This window comes from Desmodus rotundus, unplaced genomic scaffold (genome assembly GCF_022682495.2).
Source record: "Desmodus rotundus isolate HL8 unplaced genomic scaffold, HLdesRot8A.1 manual_scaffold_280, whole genome shotgun sequence".
NCBI lineage: Eukaryota > Metazoa > Chordata > Mammalia > Chiroptera > Phyllostomidae > Desmodus > Desmodus rotundus.
The window spans coordinates 1-21,178 of NW_026527347.1; the positions used below are offsets into that span (position 1 = coordinate 1).

General features: G+C 54.1%; 3 protein-coding genes across 4 annotated transcripts; 1 reads left to right on the forward strand and 2 right to left on the reverse strand.

Annotated features, from left to right (window-relative positions):
- Positions 1-78: 78 nt before the first annotated feature.
- On the forward strand, positions 79-2,203 carry LOC128779125 (cell division cycle-associated protein 3). The gene is made up of 6 exons (XM_053917788.1): positions 79-172; positions 385-560; positions 797-926; positions 1,206-1,499; positions 1,623-1,726; positions 1,848-2,203. Exons 2-6 carry the CDS (start codon positions 441-443, stop codon positions 2,001-2,003), a joined length of 804 nt encoding a protein of 267 aa, XP_053773763.1. The 5' UTR covers positions 79-172; positions 385-440; the 3' UTR covers positions 2,004-2,203.
- Positions 2,204-3,171: 968 nt separating this feature from the next.
- Positions 3,172-9,783, reverse strand: LOC112321762 (guanine nucleotide-binding protein G(I)/G(S)/G(T) subunit beta-3). The gene is made up of 10 exons (XM_024579314.4): positions 9,439-9,783; positions 9,102-9,188; positions 8,803-8,841; positions 6,863-6,969; positions 6,709-6,772; positions 6,417-6,579; positions 6,252-6,318; positions 5,964-6,165; positions 4,646-4,862; positions 3,172-3,791 (listed from the first exon to the last, which is right to left on the reverse strand). Exons 2-10 carry the CDS (start codon positions 9,156-9,158, stop codon positions 3,685-3,687), a joined length of 1,023 nt encoding a protein of 340 aa, XP_024435082.1. The 5' UTR covers positions 9,159-9,188; positions 9,439-9,783; the 3' UTR covers positions 3,172-3,684.
- Positions 9,784-10,626: 843 nt separating this feature from the next.
- On the reverse strand, positions 10,627-20,603 carry LOC112321730 (prolyl 3-hydroxylase 3). 2 transcript variants are annotated; one of them, XM_024579245.3, is made up of 15 exons: positions 20,016-20,603; positions 18,928-19,080; positions 18,365-18,563; positions 18,144-18,275; positions 17,513-17,649; positions 17,004-17,093; positions 16,700-16,752; positions 16,501-16,568; positions 16,255-16,379; positions 13,171-13,272; positions 12,757-12,907; positions 12,401-12,518; positions 12,255-12,330; positions 11,315-11,455; positions 10,627-11,162 (listed from the first exon to the last, which is right to left on the reverse strand). In XM_024579245.3, the coding sequence occupies exons 1-15, from the start codon at positions 20,499-20,501 to the stop codon at positions 11,007-11,009; spliced, it is 2,187 nt and encodes a 728-aa protein (XP_024435013.2). In that variant the 5' UTR covers positions 20,502-20,603; the 3' UTR covers positions 10,627-11,006. The 2 variants fall into 2 exon arrangements, with proteins under 2 accessions (XP_024435013.2, XP_045042710.2); XM_045186775.2 differs by lacking the exon at positions 13,171-13,272 and having other exon boundaries at positions 20,016-20,548.
- Positions 20,604-21,178: the final 575 nt, after the last annotated feature.

Here is a 21,178-nt window from a genome sequence, read left to right on the forward strand (position 1 = left end):
CCTCAGCCCAATGGCTTCCTTCGCTGGAGGCGGATCCCACATAGTAGCCTATAGGAGTCTGTGACGGCTCAGCCAATAGGGTAAGGGCAGGGGGCGTGGCGGGAGGTTTGAAACTCTGCTTCGGGAGTTGAGGCTCGAGCTACAGTGCAGCAAAAAGTGGTGTTGGGGCACGGTAAGTGATTTGAATAAATTAGTGAACAAATTAGAGGGCCCGGCAGTCCTGGAATAAGCCGCCCTGTCAGCTGCATCAGTCATTTTCCTCCCAGAGGCCTCTGGCCCGGCGGCCAGGAGCTTCCTTAGCTGGGATCTGGGAAGATCGGGTGGTCTGGAGTTCGAGGTCGGACGTGGTCGCGGTGAAGCTGAGACCTGAGTCACTTCTCTTAGGCATCCCCTCCTCGCCCGGGCCCAAGCCCTGCCCCACCCCCTTCCTCCCTGTTGAGATGGGCTCAGCCAAGAGCGTACCAGTGACTCCTGCGCGGCCTCCGCCGCACAACAAGCCTCTGGCTCGAGTGGCGGACCCGCGTTCACCTAGTGCCGGCATCCTGCGCACTCCCATCCAGGTACTCTGGGCCGGGTAGGGGGTAGGTAGAGAAACTGTCCTAATTCTTTGGCGTCTGCTTAACCTGATTCTAAGAGAGTCCTCCCTCCCCACTTCTCCTTTGAGGGCTTACTTTCTACACTCTCCTGAATGCCTGGGGGCCTTGGCAATTTCTGCCTGGAAAGTGGGCCTGAGGCTGGAGATCTGGGAAGGATGAAGAGTCAGGGCGTAGACTTTAATAGCCTTTGATCCGGACAGGTGGAGAGCTCTCCACAGCCAAACCTACCATCAGGGGAGCAGCCGGAGGGTCCTAATCAGGCCCAGGACTCAGATCCCCGCTCTCCTACACTTGGCATTTCAAGGACACCTATGAAGACCAGCAGCGGAGGTAAGTGTTGGGCCCAGAGAATTCTGATGAGGCTGTCAGCTAGCATCCTTGGGTGGGGGTCAATGAGGCCACGCTCTCAGGACTCCTTAAAGGGGCCTCCATCCTCCTGCTGTGAACCTATTTTGCTCTTTCCTCAACATTTTACTCCCTCTCACCTTGATTTCTCTCTTCTCAATTCCTCACCCACCAGGGCATGAGTCCTAAAGCTTCTGTATTTTTTCCTCTTTGCTGAACAATTTGTATCAGAGGGTCACTGTTTCACTCCACTTCTCCCTCTAGAGCCTCCAAGCCCACTGGTGAAACAGCTGAGTGAAGTATTTGAGACTGAAGCGCCCAGAGCAAATCTGCCCCCAGAGCCTATTCTGCCCCCAGAGGCACCTTCATCTTCTGAATTGGACTCGCCTCTGGGCACCCAGTTTTCCCTTGAGGACCAGATGCCACCTGGGAGCCAGGCTGAGCTTCCCTCCAAGCAGGTGTTTTCTGAGGAAGAAACAGGACAGCCCTCAGAAACCCTTATGGCCAGCCAGGGCTTGGACAAGTCCTTGAGAGACCCTGAGACACCCAGATCTTCAGGTACAGAATTTAAGGTCAAGGAATAAGGAAGAGGAATTGAGATCATGTTCTGGGGTAGTTTAGGAGGGATAAACTATAAGCTCCTAATTTTGGCTCCTTGCTTTAACTCTTTACCCATCCTAGGTTCTAAGTGCAATAGACGGAAACCAAAGGGCAAGGTACTAGGGAGATCTCCCCTCACCATCCTGCAGGATGACAACTCCCCTGGGACTCTGACACCACGACAGGTAAAGGGAGAGGGAAAAAGCTATTCCTGAGAAGTCCAGCGTAGAGGGTGGGAGGCCTTGCCCTATCTTTCCTCTCCTGAACAATCTCCCTCCCTCCCCCAACTGCATACTGTTTTTGTAGGGTAAGCGGCCTTCTCCCCTGAGTGAAAATATTAGGGAACTAAAGGAAGGAGCCGTTCTGGGAACCGGACGCCTTCTGAGAACTGGAGGACCAGCATGGGAGCAAGGCCAGGACCATGATAAGGAGAATCAGCACTTTGCCGTGGTAGAGAACTAGGCCATGTATGGCCCTAGCCCTGGCCTCACCCGGGATCTAGTGATATTCTCAGTCCTCTCACCCCTTCTTTCCCTGGGAGACTGGAAGGTTCATTTTCTTTGACACCCCCTAAACTACCAACTCTGGAACTGAGAACTTTTTTGGACTTTCTTTGTGTGTTATGTGTTTCTTGTATATTAAAGGAAGTGATTTTAAAGGTGCTATTAAGTGTTATGCCTAAACCTTGCTCTGGGTCGTCTTTATGTAAAAGGTAGCCTGGGGAGCTTGTGTTCCCTGGCCTCAGTGTCCCTGTACTGGTTCCTCCGAATCTCTTAATGCTCCTCCCTTAAATCCTGGTGTTCCCCAGGGCTCTGTCCTTGGCTCTTTCCTCTCGCTCTTCCTAGGTGGTGACCTCTAGGGATTAGCTCCTACCTACCTATATTCTGGTAAGTTCCAGGTCTCACCATCTAACCCGGACCTTTATCTAGCTGCCCCATAGGCACTTCAAAGTCAGTTTGAGTAAAGTTGACTTTGTGATCTTCCCCTCAAAGCCTCTTTCTCTTCCTCTCTTCTTTATCCCTATAAATAACAGAATTGTCCACCCAAACCCTGGCCATCATTTTGAATCCCTCTTAATATCCCATATCCTAGCATTCGGTCACTAAATCTGCTGATTCTATGTCTTTAATCTCTTTCCTCTCCCTTCCCTTGTCCCCTCTGTCCTATTGCTCTTGCATTTCTTGCTACCCACTTCCTACCTCCCTCCTTCACTCCCTCCTGTCTCCCCTCCCTCCACTTCATCAACCTACATTGCTGCTAGAGTCAGCTTTCTGAGAAGCATATCTGATCACATTACTACTTTGCTAAAAATTTTTTCAATGTTTCCCTACTTCCTTTTATCATCTGATTCCTTCTCAACATAATCCTACTGTACAAACACACATGCGTGCACCATAGGCAGGCTGTGGTGAACTGCTGGCACGTACTCCCAGCCACCTGGTGAATGCCTTCTCTCCTGACCCATCTCAGGCCTTCCCCATAAGACTTGGGCTTCTGCCTCTCCCCTACTTTCTGCCTACAAGCTGTCTGGTACCAACCTTTATCACTTGCACCCACAATACTTTATTACTTAAGTGGGAACTGAATCTTTTTGGAACATAAGTAGGGTGGAAGCCAAACATCACAGATATACCAGAGTGCTGTACTTTATTGCAGGTGCTTTGCAGAGAAAAAAGAAGAAGAAGAACATAGATAAAGGAGAAAGCATGAAGGAAAAGGGGGCTGGGACCCTGGTGGTGCCAGAGCCATAGTCACGGGCTGAGCACCCTGTGCCACATGGGTCTGGACAAAGGCAGGAGCTCTGGGGGAGGAATCCTAGGGCCTGGAGCCTCACACTGGAAGCCTGCTGGACCTGCCAAGGACTGGGGAGGAGTCAGTTGTCCTTGCTCACTAAGGGCAAAACTGTCATGACCATAGTGAGGGTAGCCATGGGAGCAGATGGGGCAGTTCTCTGCTTGTCCCTGATGCTGCCCCCCAAAGGCACACTCCCTGTGTTCCCCACTGTATTCAAAGGAGAAAGCTTGGTGGGAATGGCAGCTGGGGTATAGAAGAGAAAGCCTTAAAGGAACGTTAAAGAAAGGGCGCAGGAGAAGGGGCAGCTCTGAGTGTCTTCATGGCCTTTTACCTCCCCCCTCCAGCCTCCTCAGTTCCAGATTTTGAGGAAGCTGTCCCAGGAGCCAGTGGCCACCGCCATCCCATCAGCCGTGACCCCCAGGCAGCTGACCCTGTTATCATGGCCAGAGAGGATGCCTGAGGAAAAGGGAGAGGAGACAGCGTGTCCACGCGCTCATTTGGCAGGTAGTGTGTGTGCACGCACAGGAATCCTAGCTCAGGTAGGCTGGGTTGTGACTTCAGCCCCCTGATGGAGGCTGGAAGACAGAAGGAGGATTAGCCCTAAGAGTTAGGCTCTCTCAAGAACCTGGGGTAGGGGAGGGGTGGAGAGGGATGGGGAAAGGCTGGAAGTGCCAGTGTGCTATGAGAAGAGCCAGGGGCATCTTGATGGGCGCTGGAAAATGGAGAAGTAGCCCTGTCCTGCTGCTTCTTTGTTTCCAAAGATACTTGAGGCCCAGAGAGAAGTGACTTGCCCAAGGGCATTCAGAAAGTAAGCCCCAGAATTAGGATTTGGATCCTAACTCTGTAGCCAGTGTTGTTTTCATTCAGCACCTGACATCTCCCAAGAGGAGAAGCTGCACTATCTGATTCACCTGCAAACCAGCCTGGTCCTAGATAAGCCCCTAGCTTGGGGTCAGGCCCCTGCTCATTGCACATTCCCTGAGACTGCTCTGTCCTTCAGTGGATGCCCCGGAAACCCAGACCTGACTAGACATTCAAGGTCCTCAGGTCTGGGGATCACCAGAAGGATCTCTCCTTCGGCAGGGAGCAGCCATGGCATTGGGCAAAGGAGAAGGGCCCCTTAAAGCAACTTTTCTTTCAGAGAAGATGTTCCTACATTGGGGACCAGAGGGGGACTGGATTCCAGGGGTAGCACTCAGAGTTATCTAGTAATTAGGGAATAGCAGTAAGAGATTCTCAACAAGGAGGGCTGGATGAAGGGTACTTCCGGCTGAGGCAGCAGTGGAGGAGGGGGCTGGGCTGGCCCTTACCCACACGCTCGCCCTTCATGGAGTCCCAGACATTGCAGTTGAAGTCATCATAGCCTGCGAAGAGCAGGCGGCCACTGAGGGAGAAGGCCACGGATGTGATGCCGCAGATGATGCTCTCGTGGGAATAGGCGGTCAGCTCCTGGTCTGCCCGAAGGTCAAACAGACGGCAGGAGGCATCATCCGAGCCTGTGCAGATGGCCTCTCCATTGGGGAAAAACTGAGGGCACAGGTGGCAAGGAGGTCAGGATTCAGACCTGAGCAGCTGCTGCCTCTCCTGCCCTCCACCTGACTCTTGCCCTGGTGGCTCCAGGGCGAGCTCCTTCCCCCAGCCTCCCTGCCTGTCCCTCCCCTGGCCTGCAGTGAGAAAGGCCACAGCATTGCTCTTCATGCACGCTGGTGGGTCCCCTATACCCTTCACTTGCTCCTCATGACAGCGCTGCAGGCTGGTACTACGCCCAGGAGGCTGAGGGAGCACCTGCAGCTTGCCCAGGGCCACATGGCTGGAAGGCTGGAGGTTGTCTCTGACTTCCCACTAGTCAGCTGGATCGGAGTGTAGGAGCAAGGCCAAGTGCGAATGCATAGCCTGAACCCCATCATGAGGAAATGTCAGCTCAACTCAAACAGAGGGAAAGCCTACAGAAAATCGGTTTGTACTCTTTAAAAACGTCAGTGTCATGGAAGACAAAGGTCTTGCTTTGAAGGAAGAAAACAGGAAGAAAAGGAAGAAAACAGTTCCCACTTATATGAAACAGATGTGGCAAGAAAATGCAATACATGTTCCTGGCGGGGAAAAACTGCTGTTCCAGATGTATTTGAGACGACTGGTGAGATGTGAAGACAGACTGTAGACTGTAGTGCTGGGTCAATGGTAGATTCTGATTTTAAGAATTACACTGTGGCTATCTAGGAGAATGGCCTCGTGTTTAGGAAATGCACACTGATATATTTAAGGAGGAAAGAGACACAATGTCTGCCACTTACTCTCAAAAAACCCAGGGAAAACCGTAACAACAAAAGGTATATCTGCATCTAGGTGTATGTGTTTGTCTAGCTAGCTAGCTATCCATCGTCCATCCATCCAGCTAGTCCCCCATCCCTCCATCCCTTCCCCTATGGAGAGAGAATGATAAAACAAATGTAAAATGTTAGCTGTGAATATGGGTGCAGGGGAGGTGGGAGCTCTTTTTGTTACTCTCACACTTTTCTGTAAGATGAAGTTATTTCAAAGCAGAAAGTGAAAAAGCCAGTGGTGGGGAGCCCTGGGAGGTGGTGAAGGGCGGTGCAGTGGGCCCAGGAGGCAGAGCATACTGGGACTCACACAGATAGCGTTGATGTCTGACTCATGGCCAGTGAAAGTCTGCCGGCAGGTCCCCTCCCTCACGTCCCACAGCTTGGCGCTGGCATCACAGGCCCCGGAAATGAACAGTTGGTAGTCGGGAGACACAGCCAGGCTCATGCAGTCCCCTGTGTGTCCCACAAACACAGTCTTCTGCTGCCCGGTCTCGATATCCCACAGAGCACTGCCAAGAGGAGGGGAGGCTGTCACAGGAAAAGGCCAGGACAGAATTGCCACCCCAGCCCAGCACCCCTAGTGTTCAGTCCTCACCACGTGGTGTCCCCTGAGCTGGTCACAATGTTGTTGTCATCAAGAAAGCGGCAGCAGGAGAGATAACCTGGGGGTGGTTAGGACAGTGCCCTGGCTTCAGAGCCACAACTCACCAACCCCGGGGCTTCCCTGGAGCCCTCAGGATGGGAAGACTGTGTCTCTCACCTGTGTGAGCAGAGAGTTCCCGGCTGACCTTGACATTGCCCTCACGGGATTTGAGGCTATAGATAGAGCACATGTTGTCCAGCCCCCCACACGCCACAAAGTTCCCCGATGGGGCATAGGCACAGGTCATGACCCAGGAGGAGCGCAGAGGGATGGCATGTACCTGCAGGAGGTCAGGGTGAGCAGGGGCAGGACCTGGGCTGAGTTCCCAGGTGGATAGGGCAGAGGAGGGTAGGTACGATGTCCCCAAGGGAAGACAGGGTGATGGAGGGGTGTGAGGCAAGGTCGGTACCTTATTGGTGGTGTAGGTGTCCCACACAATCAGCTTTCCGTCTTGTGAGGCACTTACTAGCAGTCTGGGGAGAGGGCACCCCACGTCACACCCTGTATCACCCAAGCCTCTCCTTCCTGCTTTCCCTCCTCTCTGGGCATGCCTCAAGCCTCACTTGGAATCAGTGGCCCAGTGCATGGCATAAATCTTGGCCAGGTGTCCCCTTAATGTCCGCCTGGTCCGCATCTGGACTCGTCCCACGACTTCTAGATCAGACACAAGCTGCAGCAAAGGGGGTGTTAGAAATCAGGGTGAGCAGGGTGTGTGCCCAGATGTCAGTGTCACAGCCACTGATCTGTACAAGTTTTTGATCTGGGTCAGGCCCCAGCCTGAAAAAAATAAGTCCCTGGCGTGGAGTGGCTTAGGTTGATGTGAGAGACAGTCAGTGGCATGTTGTTAAGCATTTAACAACTTTCTCCAGTGCGGGGTGGGGGCGGGGGAGGGGAGGTGGGAGAGTGATTCCTATCCTGTAATTCTCCCACTGTGACCAATTTCAAGCCGCCAATGTGAAGTCACTGAACACGAACTTATGTACACATTCCACCGTTCCGAACCACTAGAAACCTGCCCGCACACACCACTGCAGCACAGCCAGCTCTTTAACTGGGTATCCAGGGTATCGCCATGACCTTGAACTGCCCCTCCTGAATTTTATTGTCCTATGCCCCTTAAACTCTATCCAGCTTCTAGACTTAGTCTGGGGCTCCAGAGCCCATTGACTCGATTTGCCATTTACCTGCTCTATTATTTTGGTCAAGTTACTCAACCTCTCTGAGCCTGTCCTCATCCATAAAATGTTTATAGCACCTACCTTATGGGGTTGTCATAAAAATTAAATGAAATTGCCCTGGCCAGGTAGCTCAGTTAGCTAGAGCATCATCCTGATATATCGAGGTTGCAGGTTCGATCCCCAGTCAGGACACATACAAGAATCAACCAATGAATGCACATATAAGTGGAACAACAAATTGATGTTTCGTTCTCTTTCTCAAAAAATCAATTTTTAAAAAAGTAAGTTTTAAAAAAGAAAATTAAATGAAATTATGTATTTAAGCAATTTAGCCCAGTGTCTGGCTCATGGTAAGTGTTCAATAAATTGGCTGGTGTGGCTCAGTGGACTGAATGCCAGCCTGTGAATCAAAGAGTTGCTGGTTCTATTCCCAGTCAGAGCACATGCCTGGGTTGCAGGCCAGATCTCCAGTAGGGGGTGTATGAGAGGCAACCACACACTGATGTTTCTCTCCCTCTCTTCCTCCCTTCTTTCCTCTCTCTAAAAACAAATAAATACAATCTTTAAAAAGAAAAAAAAATGCTGACTCTTATCAAGATACTTAATCCTGCCCTGACCAGTGTGCCTCAGTTGAGTGGAGCGTTGTCCCATACGCTGAAAGGTTGCAGGTTCAATTCCTGGTCCAGGCACACACCTTGGTTGTGGGTTCCATCCCCAGATGGGGTACATGCAGAAGGCAACCAATCAATGTTTCTCTCTCTCTCCTTCCCTCTTTCTCTCCCTCCCTTCCTCCCATCCTCTTTCTCTAAAAGTAATGAAAGGATGTCTTGGGTGAGGATTTTTTAAAAAAGATATTTAATCCTCTCTAAAGTACAACCAACTCTAGGAAGCACCATTCTTTTAAATATAACTAAGGAAGAAAATATGCTGCCAATTTTAGTTGTAAGGCATCATCTAGTGTTGGATGCGTCTTGATTTCAGAAATGTCAAAGTGTGAAAAGGTGTGCATCTTAGGGTTGATGAAATACAGTATTAAAAAATAACTGGAGTCCATAAGGGCTTTGTGATTGACAAAGGACTGTCCCTCTCCCTCCTCTCCACCCTGCAAGGTGAGGGGGTGTTGTTCCTCCTGTTTAACGGATGACAATAGAGACAGCATCTTGTCCTTAGCCTCCAATACGGTCCCTGATCTCACTGTTGTTGAATGAATTAATTAATGTTATTCCTCATTCCAAGGACATATTGTACTAAAGCTTGGGCTGGTCAGGGAACCCCCATCCCCTCTCCTTCCCTCAGGCCCTGCCTCAGGGGGACAGGAGTCTCACCTCTGCCATCGTAGTGTCAGCACAGGCTTTCCTGGCATCCTGGGGGGAAAGCAGACATCAGGGGAGGGAAGGGCAGAGTGCAGGGTGGGGTGCCTGGGTCTCTGAGGTAGGTGGGTTGGGGTTCTACAGTTTGGGGACATCCCGAGCATGATGTCCAGAAAGTCTCCGGTCATTTCCAAGTCAGGGGTCTCTAAGGTGTGACTCAAAAATGAATCCAGCCTCCTTCCCCCCAGGCCACACTCCTTCATCTCCCCGTTTCTGTTTTCTGGGATTCCCATGTGGGACATTTCTGGGGTTACTGCAATCTGCTTCTTGAGCTGTTCCGCTTCCTGCCGCAGCTGTTCCATCTCCCCCATGGCTGACAGGTTGAGGGGTAGCTCCGGCTCCTGCCAGGAACACAGGGTAGATATAGGGGGATCCCCAGCAAGCCATGTTTCTGTTCCTCACACCTCACACCAGACTGCTCATGAGGGCTGGAGCCCATCCCAAGAAATGAGGAAATGACCGGGTGGCCTACACCACCTGCCCCACCAGCCCCTCCAAGTATGGAGTCCTCTGCAGCCAGCCCCAGCCCTGCCCGAGCCCTCCCTGTAGCCCCCAGCCCCAGAGAGCAGAGCCAGGCTGGCTCCCTCTTACTTGGGCTCTGACTGGACCTCTCCCAGGTTTCCAGCTCCAGTTCCCAGGCGCCTCTTCACTCCCTCAGCAGTGATGCCAGCCCGTCACCTGCCCCAGCTCTGCTGCCAGAGGAGCTGGCCTGGCCTGGCCCCACTCTTGGGGGGGCAGTGGCACTGGCACTGATAGGGAAGGATAGGGCCAACGATGACTACGTCAGGCAAATGAAATCAGCTGGCAGGGGTGGGGAAGAGGACCGGGAGAGAGGTGTGTGGCTTCCAGAGAGACTTGGGCCCAGCCACGGGGAGGGGTAGGAGCAGGAATGCTGGGCTACAGAGGAGCAGCCCCCCACAGCAAGCCCTGGAGGGAGGAGGGGTAGAAGGGGTGCTTCCCTGATGGGTCTCTCTGCAGGCAGAGAGAAGAGCATTGGGCCCCATAGGATTAGAGCAAAGCTGTGAGGATTAAAGGCTGAGTTTGGGAGGGTGGGAAGGAGCAGTAGCCACCAGAGCTCCAGCAGTGCCCCTGGATGCTGGCCCCCACCAGTGGTGATGATCTTGGCAGTCAGGGCCTGCCTAGCAAGAACGTGAGGGTGAGACGTGGCCCATTGTCCATACCCAAACTGTCTTCCTGGGCTCAGGGCGGTGGGAGAAGAGGGTTCTAGTGACTACAGGGAGGGTGCAGGCGGGAGCTGAGATTAGACGGGACTGATCTGGATAATCCTTCTTCATGACAAACCCTAACCAGCTGCCCCAGGATCTGATCCTGGGTTGGGGGTGACAGTGGGAGTACAGGGGGTTCAGGAAGGATGGACGGGCCTGACCCTGCCCTGGGTGTAAAAAGGATTGCAAGTGGAGGGCAATCCCATCCCCCGTTCCCATCTGGGTTCAGCACACTCCTTGCCCCCACGACTCATGAGGTCCTGCTGGGGCTGGGAAAGCAGGAGCCTTAAGGATCAGGCTGCCCTAAGTCTTGGCCAAGCTCAGAGGGAAAACAGGGCTTAGAGTTGGAGGCCCAAGGGGCAGCTGTCAGGGGTTTGGGTGTATTTGCATGAGGGAGCAGGTGGCTGAGATTTCCCTGACAAATCACAGGCTCCAGTGGCCCCACCTTCCGGAGGCCCGAGGACACACGTCTCCGCCCAGGCCAGCCATAGCCACTCCCCCACCTCCAGCCACCACAGAAACTGTATACACTTGATAGGCCTGGGCTGAGGGAATCTTCAAGTTCTTTATTGACAGTCTGGGAGAGGGCAGTGGGGTTATTCTCCCCTCTCATACCCCCTTATTTGAAGCAGTCAGGCCCTGCTCCCTGTCACTTCTTTCCAGGAAGGCATTGCCTCCTCTGCTTGTCCAGGGCTGGAGCTCCATCAGCTGGGGCCAGCCCTGGCTCCTCAGACCTGGTGAGCTCAAGGCTGGTCTGTGCGGCGTCCTCTGAGTCCAGGGCTGGACGACCCTTGTGACCCCATGATGGTGGGAGTACAGAGACTAAGAGCTCGCTGTTCTGCTCCTGTCACATGGCATCTTCTTGTAGGTCCTGGCATCAAGGCAGCCCTCACAAGTCAGGTGTCCACATCTCCAAGGAGCTGGCTCAGTCCCTCACAGCTCCTCTCGGACCCGAGGCAGCTTCCCAGCCTTGTCCTGGACCCGCTGAAGCCTGTGGCTGAGGGGTTCTGGGGAAGGGTCTTTGCTGGGCATTTCTTCTTCCTCCTCCTCTTCTGGCTCCTGCAGCAGCTCTTTGGCTTCTGTCCACTCCTAGGAGGTGGAAGGAGAGTCTGGCTCAATTCCCTGCATCCACCCTCCCCCAAGACCCTCCCTGGGTCATCTAGCCCCTGCCCCTCACCCGTCAGCCTGCCCAAGCTTCGCACACCAGGAGAGACAGCCTTCCTACTCCTGCTCCTCCTCACCTGCTCCCTGTGCTCAGGTGCCCACGTGTGCCAAAGTGCCAAGGCGCAGCGCCGACCCCGAGTCACAGCCCACACACCATGGGGATTCTCCCCACCAGAGCTGAAGGCCACGAGGCGTCCACAGCGAGGACGAACCTGAGCCTGGGGAATGAGGGCAGGTTCAGTTCCAGGGATAGGCCTTCAGAGAACCTGGCCCTGACTCCCAGATAAGATAGGGCAGGGGACACCGGAAGGTCAGCTCTCTTGCCCATCACTTCCCACTCCTTAATTCAGGGACTATCATGGGGCAAATGGGAAGTTGACCTCCACTTGGGGAGCACACGTGTCACATTGTGACTAAAGGAGTTGGAGCCAAAGGGGGATGGGACTTCCATTAGGGTCTCCTGTTGGCTCCTTCCCCCATACCCTGACTCTTCTCTGATCCTTTGACATGGGCGTGAAGTAATCTGCGGAAATGACCACAGGACCAGACTCTGTGTACTGGGGATTAGGATTGTGGGGCCATTCTTCCTCCCCAAGGAAGGCGCAGATTATACGTAGCTGGTGGTAGTAAGCAGAGACAGACGTAGTTGGGTAGGACAGAGCAACAGACAGTGAGAAATCACTGTCTCTCTCCTTCTCCTTCTCCCTATTTCTAGCCCCTAGTTTCTACCTGGAATAGGGACTTGGGGTTCTGTGCTCACCCACCCTCCTGTAGCAGGTGAGGCAAACACTGAAGGCAGGGTCTGGAGAGGCCACTTTGAAATCTCCCTGGGGGGCATAATCAACTTTTGCTAAGAGAGCCCCTGAACACAGCCAGTGGTGAAGAGGGCTGGGGAAGCCAGGGAAGGGGAGGATTAAAGTGGCCCCAGCCATTTCCCTGCATTTGCCTCTGGGGACCTTCTGTTTTGAATCCTGAGCCCACAGCTGGGCTCCCTGTCCCCACCCCCACCCCACTTACCCTGACGGTGAGGGCATTGGGCTCTGTGAAGAATAGGTCCCCGCCCTGGAAGTCATCGTTGAGGTAGAGGACTCCACTAGAGGAGGAAGACAGGCTGTGAGACCTCAACCCAGGCCCCCTGCTGGGCCCCTGGAGGAGCTGCCCACCTGTAGTCTCGGTAAGTGTAGGCTGGGGGCTCCCGCCAGCACTCTCCCGTGTCAGGGTCCAGGACGCAGTTGTCGGCGTGCACAGGGTGACTCAGGTCCATGCGCTGCTCTTGCTCCCCTAGGAGGCAAAGGGGCCTGGTGAATGCCTCTGTGTCCCCATGCCCGTCCACCACCTCCCACACCTACCCTGAAGCTTGGGGCTCACCACTGAACAGAGAGGCCAGGCCCCCATTGGGCAGGGGAATCACAGTCTTTCAGGAGTGCAGATAAACCCACACAGTGTGGGGGTGCTGAGAGTATGCAGTGCCTCACAGGGACCTGAGGCTGGGGAGGAACAGTGGGGTCCTGGCAGTTACCTTCGATGGCAGTACGGCACACCAGGTGGGTGAAGGAGAGATGCAGGGGCCGTTCCGGGGAGAAGTAGGCCTGAGTTAAGGTCCGCACACGCTCGCTCACCTCCAGAAGCAGCTTAGCACCCTGAGTGCCCACAGCCCCAGCACGGGCCAGCTGCAGGTAGTGGAAGGAAGGCAAGAAAGGCAATGGAAGCGTGGGTTTGGAGTCCCTGCAGTCAGCTCTGTCCATCAGCCTCTACTGCTCCTTCCACTGGCTCCTTAACAACTCCTCCTCAATCCTGGGCAGAGGACTCAAGGACTCTCCGTCCCAGGACAGCCCCTCCATAGGAGAAGCTCAGGCCCTGGTGCCCAGCCTCCTGTGTACCCTCTTCCCCAGTTCTGGGCATCAGACCAGGGCAGAGGTGCCTCCTCTCTCACCTGTGCCGCCTTGAGCACCGTGAGCCCCTCGAAGCGTTCGTGGGGGCTGTGAGGGGAGCGGCGGCCCCGATAGCCAGACCTGGCTCCTGCCTCAGCTGCATCCTAAAGAGGGAGAGAGTTGACTGTGGAGTCCCTTTCCTTTGGTCCCAGACTTTCCATAGGCTACAACCCCCCCCCCCCCCCGGAAGAGGCTAGAAGCTTCCAGAGTACTCTGGTGGCTCCTTTTCCTGAGCTGCTGCCCTTCCCCAGAAAATGACTGCCTTCATGTCAGAACGTCACTCTCTGGTAAAGATCTGGGATCCCTGGCTGAGAGGCTGAGCACAGAACTCTGGAGAGCATCCCACAGTGGGGCAAGGACAGCTGGGAAAGGGTGCAGGATGGGTTTGATCATTCATCCCCGAGGAGCCAAGAATAGAGGAGTCCCTCTGGAAACATGACTCCACCGGGAAGTTCGATAGTCAAGCCAGGTCCAGCCAAGGTATCTCTCTCTGACCTCTTCCCACTTTACTCGCTGAGAGAACTTGAGAACCCTTGACACGAAGTCCTAATTACCCAACAGCTACACAAAACTGTCATCACCTGGGTGGTGGCCTCCTGGTATTTGGATGTCCTTTCCTGACACCTATTCTTCTGTCTGCTTTTTGAAACTCAGTTAAAAGTATCACTACCTAGCCCTGGCTGATGTGGTTCAGTGAATCAAGCACTGGACTGTAATCCAAAGGGTCACTGGTTTGATTCCCAGTCAGAGCACATGCCTGGGTTGCAGGCCAGGTCCCCAGTAGGGGGCACTCAAGGGGCAACCACACATTGATGTTTCTCTCCCTCTCTTTCTCCCTCCTTACCCTCTCTCTAAAAATAAATAAATAAAATCTTTAAAAATAATAATAATAAAAAATAAAGTATCACTACCTAGTTATCCCATTACATGAACCTCATCTCTGAGAAACCCCCTTATCATGCAAGCCATCTAATCTTTTATTGTTGTATTCATTCATTCATTCATTCATTCATTCAACAAATTTGTACTCAGCATCTACTGTGTGCCAAGCACTCTTCTAGGCACTGGGGACACAATTGTGAATATGAAAAGGTCCCTGCTCTTATAAGGTTTATATTTTCAGATAACAAACCAACCAACCAGGTAAGTATTATGAAGAAAATAAAAACCAGGCTACAACCTTCAGAGTGCCCAGGCAGGGGTTGGGGGACAGCTAATTGATGAGGGGACATTTGAACTGAAACCAAATGATATGAAGGAGCCGCTGCAACGTCCGAGGGAAAAATGTTCCAGGCAGCAGAAATAGCAAGTGCAAAGGTCCCGAGGCCAGAACGAGTTTAGTGTGGTCTGATATACTAAAGGAGCAGAAGGGTCTGATACTTGGGAGTTATCCTTGATGCCATTCTTTCATCCCACATAGATTTAGTCCTTAATTTTTCTATCTTTGATTTTCTAAATATTCCTTATCTGTCCCCCTCTCTTCACTCCCTTAAAATGAGGACCTAATCCAAAGCAGTGGTGCTCCTGCATCACCCAGGGTACCCCCCTTCCTTTCCCCTCCCACTGTATTTCTCCACACTGCCACTAGAGGGGCCTACCAGTTCTACAGGATGGCGGTGGCTCCTTCTACCCTTCAATAAGCTGTCTTACCCTCCCTGGGCGGGTACAGAAGGCCCTCTACCATCTCCCCTGTGATTCCAGCTCTGGGCCTCTCCCCTGAAACATAACCTCCTCTGAATAATGTAACAGCCTGATGACAATAGTGACAGCTAAATGCTGAACACTTCTATATTCTTCTAAGATCTTTACTATGTACTGGCTCATTAAGTCCTCACTGTATTTAGCCCCATTTTATAGATGAGGAAACTGGGCTCAGAGATGCTAAAATACATTGCCCAACGTCACACAGGTGGTCATTGTGGGGTCTGCCTTATGCTCTTAACCACCGTGCTCCACCGCAGTTCCCAGAACACCTTGGTCTTCTCCCCCCCTCACCTGATGCTCCTCTCTTTCTCTGCCTCATTAACTCATCCTTAAGATTGAGCTCAGAGGCCACCCCTACCCAAGCCTTTTATGACCTTGCATTTCAGTGCTTTTATAAAAGATTTTATTTTTAGAGAGGGGGGAAGGGAGGGAGAGAAACATCAATGTGTGAGAAACATCCATTGGTTGTCTCTTGCATGCTTCCAACTGGGGACCTGGCCCAAAACCCAGGCATGTGCCCTGACTGGGAATCAAACCAGGTGACCTTTGGACTCGCAGGCCGGTGTTCAATCTACTGAGCCACACCGGCCAGGGCGCATTTTGGTGTTTCTATTTGAAGTACATACTTCTTTTATCAAACATATCATCCACTCTAATTGTGTGTCTCCACATCTGACTCCTCTCTACAGTGAGCTCGTGGATGCAGGGTCCATGTTCAACTACGTCTCCCTGGAACCCAGAAGTTTCGAGTACGCGGAGGGTACTCAAAGAGTGTGTGTTGAAGAATGCGGAGTCAAAAAACGGCAGGCTCAACCTGGTGAATGAATCATTCAACTCAAACTAGGGAGGGACTTCGATAGATGGGAAAAAAGCCTGTGTCCACTGAGCCATCAGCCAGGCCAGTGATGAAACTCCAAGGAATTCTCACCTGCATACTTACAATTTTTTATGCCTTGACTTTTTTGGTTTTGTTTATTGATTTTTGGAGAGAGAGACACACACACATCAGTTTGTTGTTCCACTTATTGATGCAATCCTTGGTGGAGCCTGCAACCTTGTCCAGATACAATCTTGTATCTGTGTGTGTCCTGACCAGGGATCAAACTGCAACCTTGGCATATCGGGATGATGCTCTAACCAACCAAGCTACCCAGCCAGGGCCTGTTTTTTTATTTTGTTTTGCTCTTCCTATCAACTTCTGGCAAAATTCCTTTGTAAAGAGCGTCTACCCCATGCCCTCTAAGTTGAGATGAAAAGGAACTTGCCCACAGCAGAGAGGCAGTGGCACGCTTAGTCCCCAGTGGAGAATCAGAGAAGGCAGAACAGGGGGCAGGCAGCTGTGCCTGGGTCCCAATGTGTCACCTTCTCACATGTCTTCTTACCTTGGCCAGCTGCAGCAGCACCCCACACTCTGCTGTGGTGAGCAGACCGTCCAGCACGGCTCGCTCCGACCCATTCAGCTGTCTTGCATCCTGGGTCAGGGTTACTCCCTCCATGAGGAGGACATCTGCAGGGAAAGGGACAAGGCAGGGGGGACCGAGGGTCTCCTGAAGGCAGGCCAAGCAGTAGCCCCAACTGGCAGCCCCAGACCCTCCAGGCTCCCGCCTCCTGTTCTCCCAGGGACTTACCCTTCCAGTTAGTCAAAGGCTTCGGCTGTGGAGGCTCATGGTCCCAAGTCCGATGCTCTTGATCCTCTCTCAGGGGTGAGAGACATACTCAGTGCATGCACAGGCCAGTTCAACCCATCTCCCCAGACCCAGCCTCCCAGGACCCCTTCTGTCACCTTCCAGTTCAGGGCGGGCCCCTCCTACCACTGGCATCTCCTACCTGAGCTTTTCTCTAAGTGTTTCAGGAATGAAAGCCTCTGGAGTCCAGAGATCCTGGAACAGTCAACAAAAGCACCATTACCCACTAAGTCCAGCCCTGATCTCTGATATTAGACCCTGAACTACCACATTAAGGTCTCCTGCTTCCAGGGGGCAAGGTGGAGGTGGGAAAAGCCCTCAGCACTGGGCCAAACTCTGTAATAGCAACAGCAACAACAAAAACAACGTATGTAGCACTATTTGCCAGGTGCTATGCTAAGAGCTTTACACATGGAAGTGAGATGGAGAGAAATGGAGTCACTCACAGGATCCTTGAAGTTGGTCCCCAGGTGCTCCATGGCATAGTAAAGCTGTCTCTTCTCCCCCAGGGATCGAAGGACAAAGCGCTGGATGTCCTGAGGAGGAGTGGACAGCAGGGAGCAGGGGTGAGACAAAGAGAAGTGGGCAGAGAAATGAAGGCCAGACGAGAGCGGGGTGGCCCAGGCTCTAGGGTACAGCCTGCTTTCGTCACTGTGCCTCTCCAGTCAACCTTCCTCCCTCAGCAGCTTCAGGACATCTGGTTTCAAACTGGGGCAGAAGTCTATGTACAGGGTGGGGGCAGGCAGGGGGGAGGTTAAGGGAAGAGAGATGGGCTGGCACTTGGACTTGGAGTTTGAAGTGGGAGCAGGGCATGGAGACAAGTCAGTGCTGGACTTGAGGTTGCCTCTGGTAACTAGAGTGCTTGGGCCAGAACGGGGGCACAGAGTTCAGGGTACTGCTCCCGTATATTTGTTTGATTTAGGGCTTCCTCACAGGGTAAGTGGGGGAGGGGTACCTCTCTTGGCCTGAGGCCAGGTCTCGGCTCTCCCAGCTGGGCCTGGTACTGTTTCAGAGCTTCCTTGGCAGCCTCCTCCTCCGGATAGAAGAGCAGGACACTCAGGACATTTTCCATAGCCTGGGACAGATTCCCCACTGGAGACAGAGCAATAGGGTGGGGTGGGGCACAGACCAAGAGTGGCCACGATCCCTGGGCAGAGGCAGCAATGACAGGTGGACAAAGACAGAGCCAGAAAAGGTGATCTCCCAAAGCCAACCAACTCTACCCCCACCCCACCCCCTCCAGACATGAGCCCACCACTGCTTCTTTTCCAAGCTTACTCAAACATACCTGGGCTGAATGGGCAGAGTGCAAAGGGGAAGAAGAGAGGAGAGAATAAAGTAAGGTGAGAAGCAGCAAGGGCAGAAGGAGCCCTGTGACCCATCTCCTGAGCTTTCCACAGTGGTGCCCAAGGAAAGCAAGTTAGAGTCCTCCAGAAGTGATGGTCCCCATGGAGCCCTGACCAACTACAGATCCAGAGACAGATGGGAGGGGAGAAGAGATGGGGCTCAGGATAGCATCAAAGTCAAAACTTCACTTTCCCTGTTTCCAATCCATCACCCCCAGAGCTCACCCTTCCCCAACTGACCCTGAGCATGGGCCTCATGCAGCCTCCTCAGCTGGCTGGGAAGGAAGTCGGGGACAGGGAAACTGTGACCAGGCCGTGTGGCCATATCCCCCACGCAGCGCTGCCGGCACTGCAGGACCTGAATCCAGTGCCCTGTGGAGGACACAGAGGACCCGTAAGCTATTCATCTTGTCATGTTCCTCCTCCCTGCACTGTGACCCACCACACTTCCAGCTCCTTGCCTGCAATAGCCTCATAGAGGCCCGCCTGGTTCCCAGTTCCTTCCTCTTCTTCATCCCTTTGATGTTCCTCAGGCCCCTCACAGCCAGCCCGGCATCTCTCCATCTGGGCCAGGCTCTCCTGCAGGGCCTCCTCAAGCCTGGGCAATGCCAGTTCTGCCTCCTGGCGCCCCAATAGCTCCAGGCCCAAGTCATAGGCTGCCTGTAGTAGAGGGGAATGGTCAGTCACCTTGGATCCTGGCAGGGGTGAGGGGGGCTGCCCAACAAGACTGGGAGGCAGAAAGAAGGGGAGGAGTGTTGGTCTCATTTGGGGCATGGACTCTAGGTCCCACTTCATCTTGGGGAAGACAGGGGTGGGCCTCAGAATCAGAATGTTAGAGCATGGGACTTTAGCAATCCTCAGGAAGAAAACCAAGTCCCAGAGAGGGACTCCCCATCCAGGGCCACTGAGAACAGTACCCAGATCTCCTGATGCCCAAGACACACAGGGCCACAGTCCAGGAAGTCCTGTGCATCCTGTTAGTCAAGGGTTGGGGAAGGGACAGGGGTCCCGCTGAGGGTCTCACCCAGTGTGCAGGCGTCTCCAGGTCCCGGAAGCTCTGCCGCCTAACCCTAGACATACGTCTGTACTTAGCCATGTCCTCCCGCATCTGCAGGTGGGTGGGGTTTGCTACAAAGAAGGTGTGAGCTGCAGCTGCTGCCAGGTCCAACTTCTTCAGCTGAGAAGCAGGAAGAAAGAGGAAGTCAGTGCCCTGAAGTGTGGGTGTCAGACCTCTGCCTCTCACCAGCCTCTCCACTCCAGACACACGCTCGGGACTGCCCCAGAGCCTTCTGGAAGACTTGTCAGTCAGGACTGCCCACCTCCCAAGCTCCAGGTCCCGGACAACAGTATGTGGGCACTCTCAGGAGTCTGGCAGCTAAGGAAAGGAGGTCTGAAGACTTTGGAATCAGTGGGATATGTGCAGAGGGGCCTCAGTTTGGGAGACAAGGAGGAAGTGATGGCTAAGTAAGGTGTTAAGTGGGGGAGACCTGAGTGACCAGCAAAACCCGTAGGTCTCTAGGACCCTGAGCTGAGGTGTGTGACCAGCCCCCCTTCCCCAGCCACGTAGACAACAGCTACTGTGCCAGTAGCTGCGCAGTGTCCACTGCCCCACCCCCCACCGCATCCTCACATATTCTTCCTCAGGGGCCCTCAGCCTGACGCCCCTCCTCTTATCTTCCCAAAGTTCCCTCCTGCCCCAAGAAAAGTCTCAGACTCGCTCTCCTCCCCACACTTACCGTCCAGCGACGGGTTTCTCCCCTATCCACTCCACTTCATCCCTAAGAAGAAGCTGCGCTCACCCCCACGAAGGTTTCGGAAAGATCGACTAAGATTTCAGGCCCCTTCCCTCCATCTTCGATCTACTTTCACTCCGCTTCAAGACCCCCTATTCCAACTTTGCCCGCACTCTCCCTTAGGCTGTCCCTCTAAAATTGCAGTGAGTACTGGATGTGATTTTGGAAGGACCTACTCGGAAGGAGAGGTCCTTTGACCGCCCCCTAAGGCCCCACCCGAGCCTGGACGCTGGCATCCCGCCCTCTCCTGGTGAGCAAAAGTAGGACAGCGACGTGAGTCGGGGCAGGACCTAGCAATTCGCGCTGGTGGCCGGCGCACCTGGTAGTAGGCCCTCTGCAGGTAGTTGTAGGGCTCCCGGCGGCGGAAGGCGTCCCGCAGAGCGCTCCCCACGCGGAGCCGCGCCGCGCCCCCGGGACCCAGCCTTTGCGCCACGCACTGGCTCAGGCACTCCGCGCGGCGCAGCGCGGCGCGGAGCAGAAGGCGCTCCCAGGCTCCCGGTGCCGGGCCTGGCCGGGAGTCGGGCCCCGGGGCGTCTGGGAGCGCACCCCCCAGCTCGGCAGCACAGCGCTCTCCGCAGTCATGCCGCGTGCGGCCCAGCTCCGCATAGCTACGCAGCGCCTCCCGCAGCAGCGCCACCGCGGGTGCCCAGGCCCCGGCGGAGTAGGCGCGCAGCCCGTCGGCGTAGAGCAAGTCAGGGGCCTGGGGGGGCGCTCCGGGGGACAGCGTGGCCAGGCCTGGGGGCTCGGGGGATCCCGGGGGAGGCAGCAGGAGCAGGAGCAGCAGCAAGCGAAAGAGCCGGAGCATGGTGCCGGAGCCTCCGGCGGCTGCCGAAGGGAAATGCGGGATCAGAGAGGGAGAGAGAGGAAAGGGGGCAGGGAGAGGGAGGGGAAAGGAAGGAGAGATAGAGAGGAGGGAGGAGATGAAGGGAAAAGGAATGAATGAGCGGAGCCAAAGAGAGCTGATGGGGCTGAGACCCAACCCTGGGAGAGGCCTGTGTGTGAGAGAAGTCAGGAGGCAAAAAGTGGAGAAAGCCGTCTTTAAGACGAGTGGGATAGTGTGGGATGAGAAACAGACCAAAAAACAAATCACGGACAGAGGGTAACTGGCCGGAACTGGAGCGGGCCTGGGGCTTTGAAAGACTGCATGAGGAGCCTCCTCGGACCATAGCCTCCAGACCCTGAGGCCCATGGAGTGGGAGCCACTGCCACAGCTGTGTTCCCTGTTCCCCTGCACTCTTGGGGCCAGGAAAAGGAGTGTGGATGCCTCCCACATGCTCGCACACCCGCCACCCCCCACCCCCACCCCAAACTCCTGGGAAAAGAGCTTCAGAATGCAGCATGGAGGAGGGTAAACTCCAAGTCTGGGACACCAAGTCATGCCCAAACCCTTTCCTGTCCCGGTAACTGGGCCCCTACATGGATTTTGGGGAAGGAGGCATGGGGGACAGGGTCACACTCTAAAACAACCTCCACAGATCTGAA

Bases quoted from the DNA above. Each gene is read 5' to 3' on its own strand.
- LOC112321730 (XM_024579245.3), bottom strand. From the start codon at position 20,501: ATGCTCCGGCTCTTTCGCTTGCTGCTGCTCCTGCTCCTGCTGCCTCCC. The intron at 11,456-12,254 runs GTAAGTGGGGTG...CTCATTCCCCAG, and splicing joins CCAATGCCCTCACCGTCAGG to GCTCAGGTTCGTCCTCGCTG. The intron at 11,163-11,314 runs GTGAGGAGGAGC...TCCACCTCCTAG, and splicing joins CACCTGAGCACAGGGAGCAG to GAGTGGACAGAAGCCAAAGA.
- LOC128779125 (XM_053917788.1), top strand. From the start codon at position 441: ATGGGCTCAGCCAAGAGCGTACCAGTGACTCCTGCGCGGCCTCCGCCG. The intron at 1,500-1,622 runs GTACAGAATTTA...TACCCATCCTAG, and splicing joins TGAGACACCCAGATCTTCAG to GTTCTAAGTGCAATAGACGG. The intron at 1,727-1,847 runs GTAAAGGGAGAG...CTGTTTTTGTAG, and splicing joins GGACTCTGACACCACGACAG to GGTAAGCGGCCTTCTCCCCT.
- LOC112321762 (XM_024579314.4), bottom strand. From the start codon at position 9,158: ATGGGGGAGATGGAACAGCTGCGGCAGGAAGCGGAACAGCTCAAGAAG. The intron at 4,863-5,963 runs GTGAGTCCCAGT...CTGTGCCCTCAG, and splicing joins CAGACATCAACGCTATCTGT to TTTTTCCCCAATGGAGAGGC. The intron at 3,792-4,645 runs GTAAGGGCCAGC...CCTTTTCCTCAG, and splicing joins CATGAAGGGCGAGCGTGTGG to GCATCCTCTCTGGCCATGAT.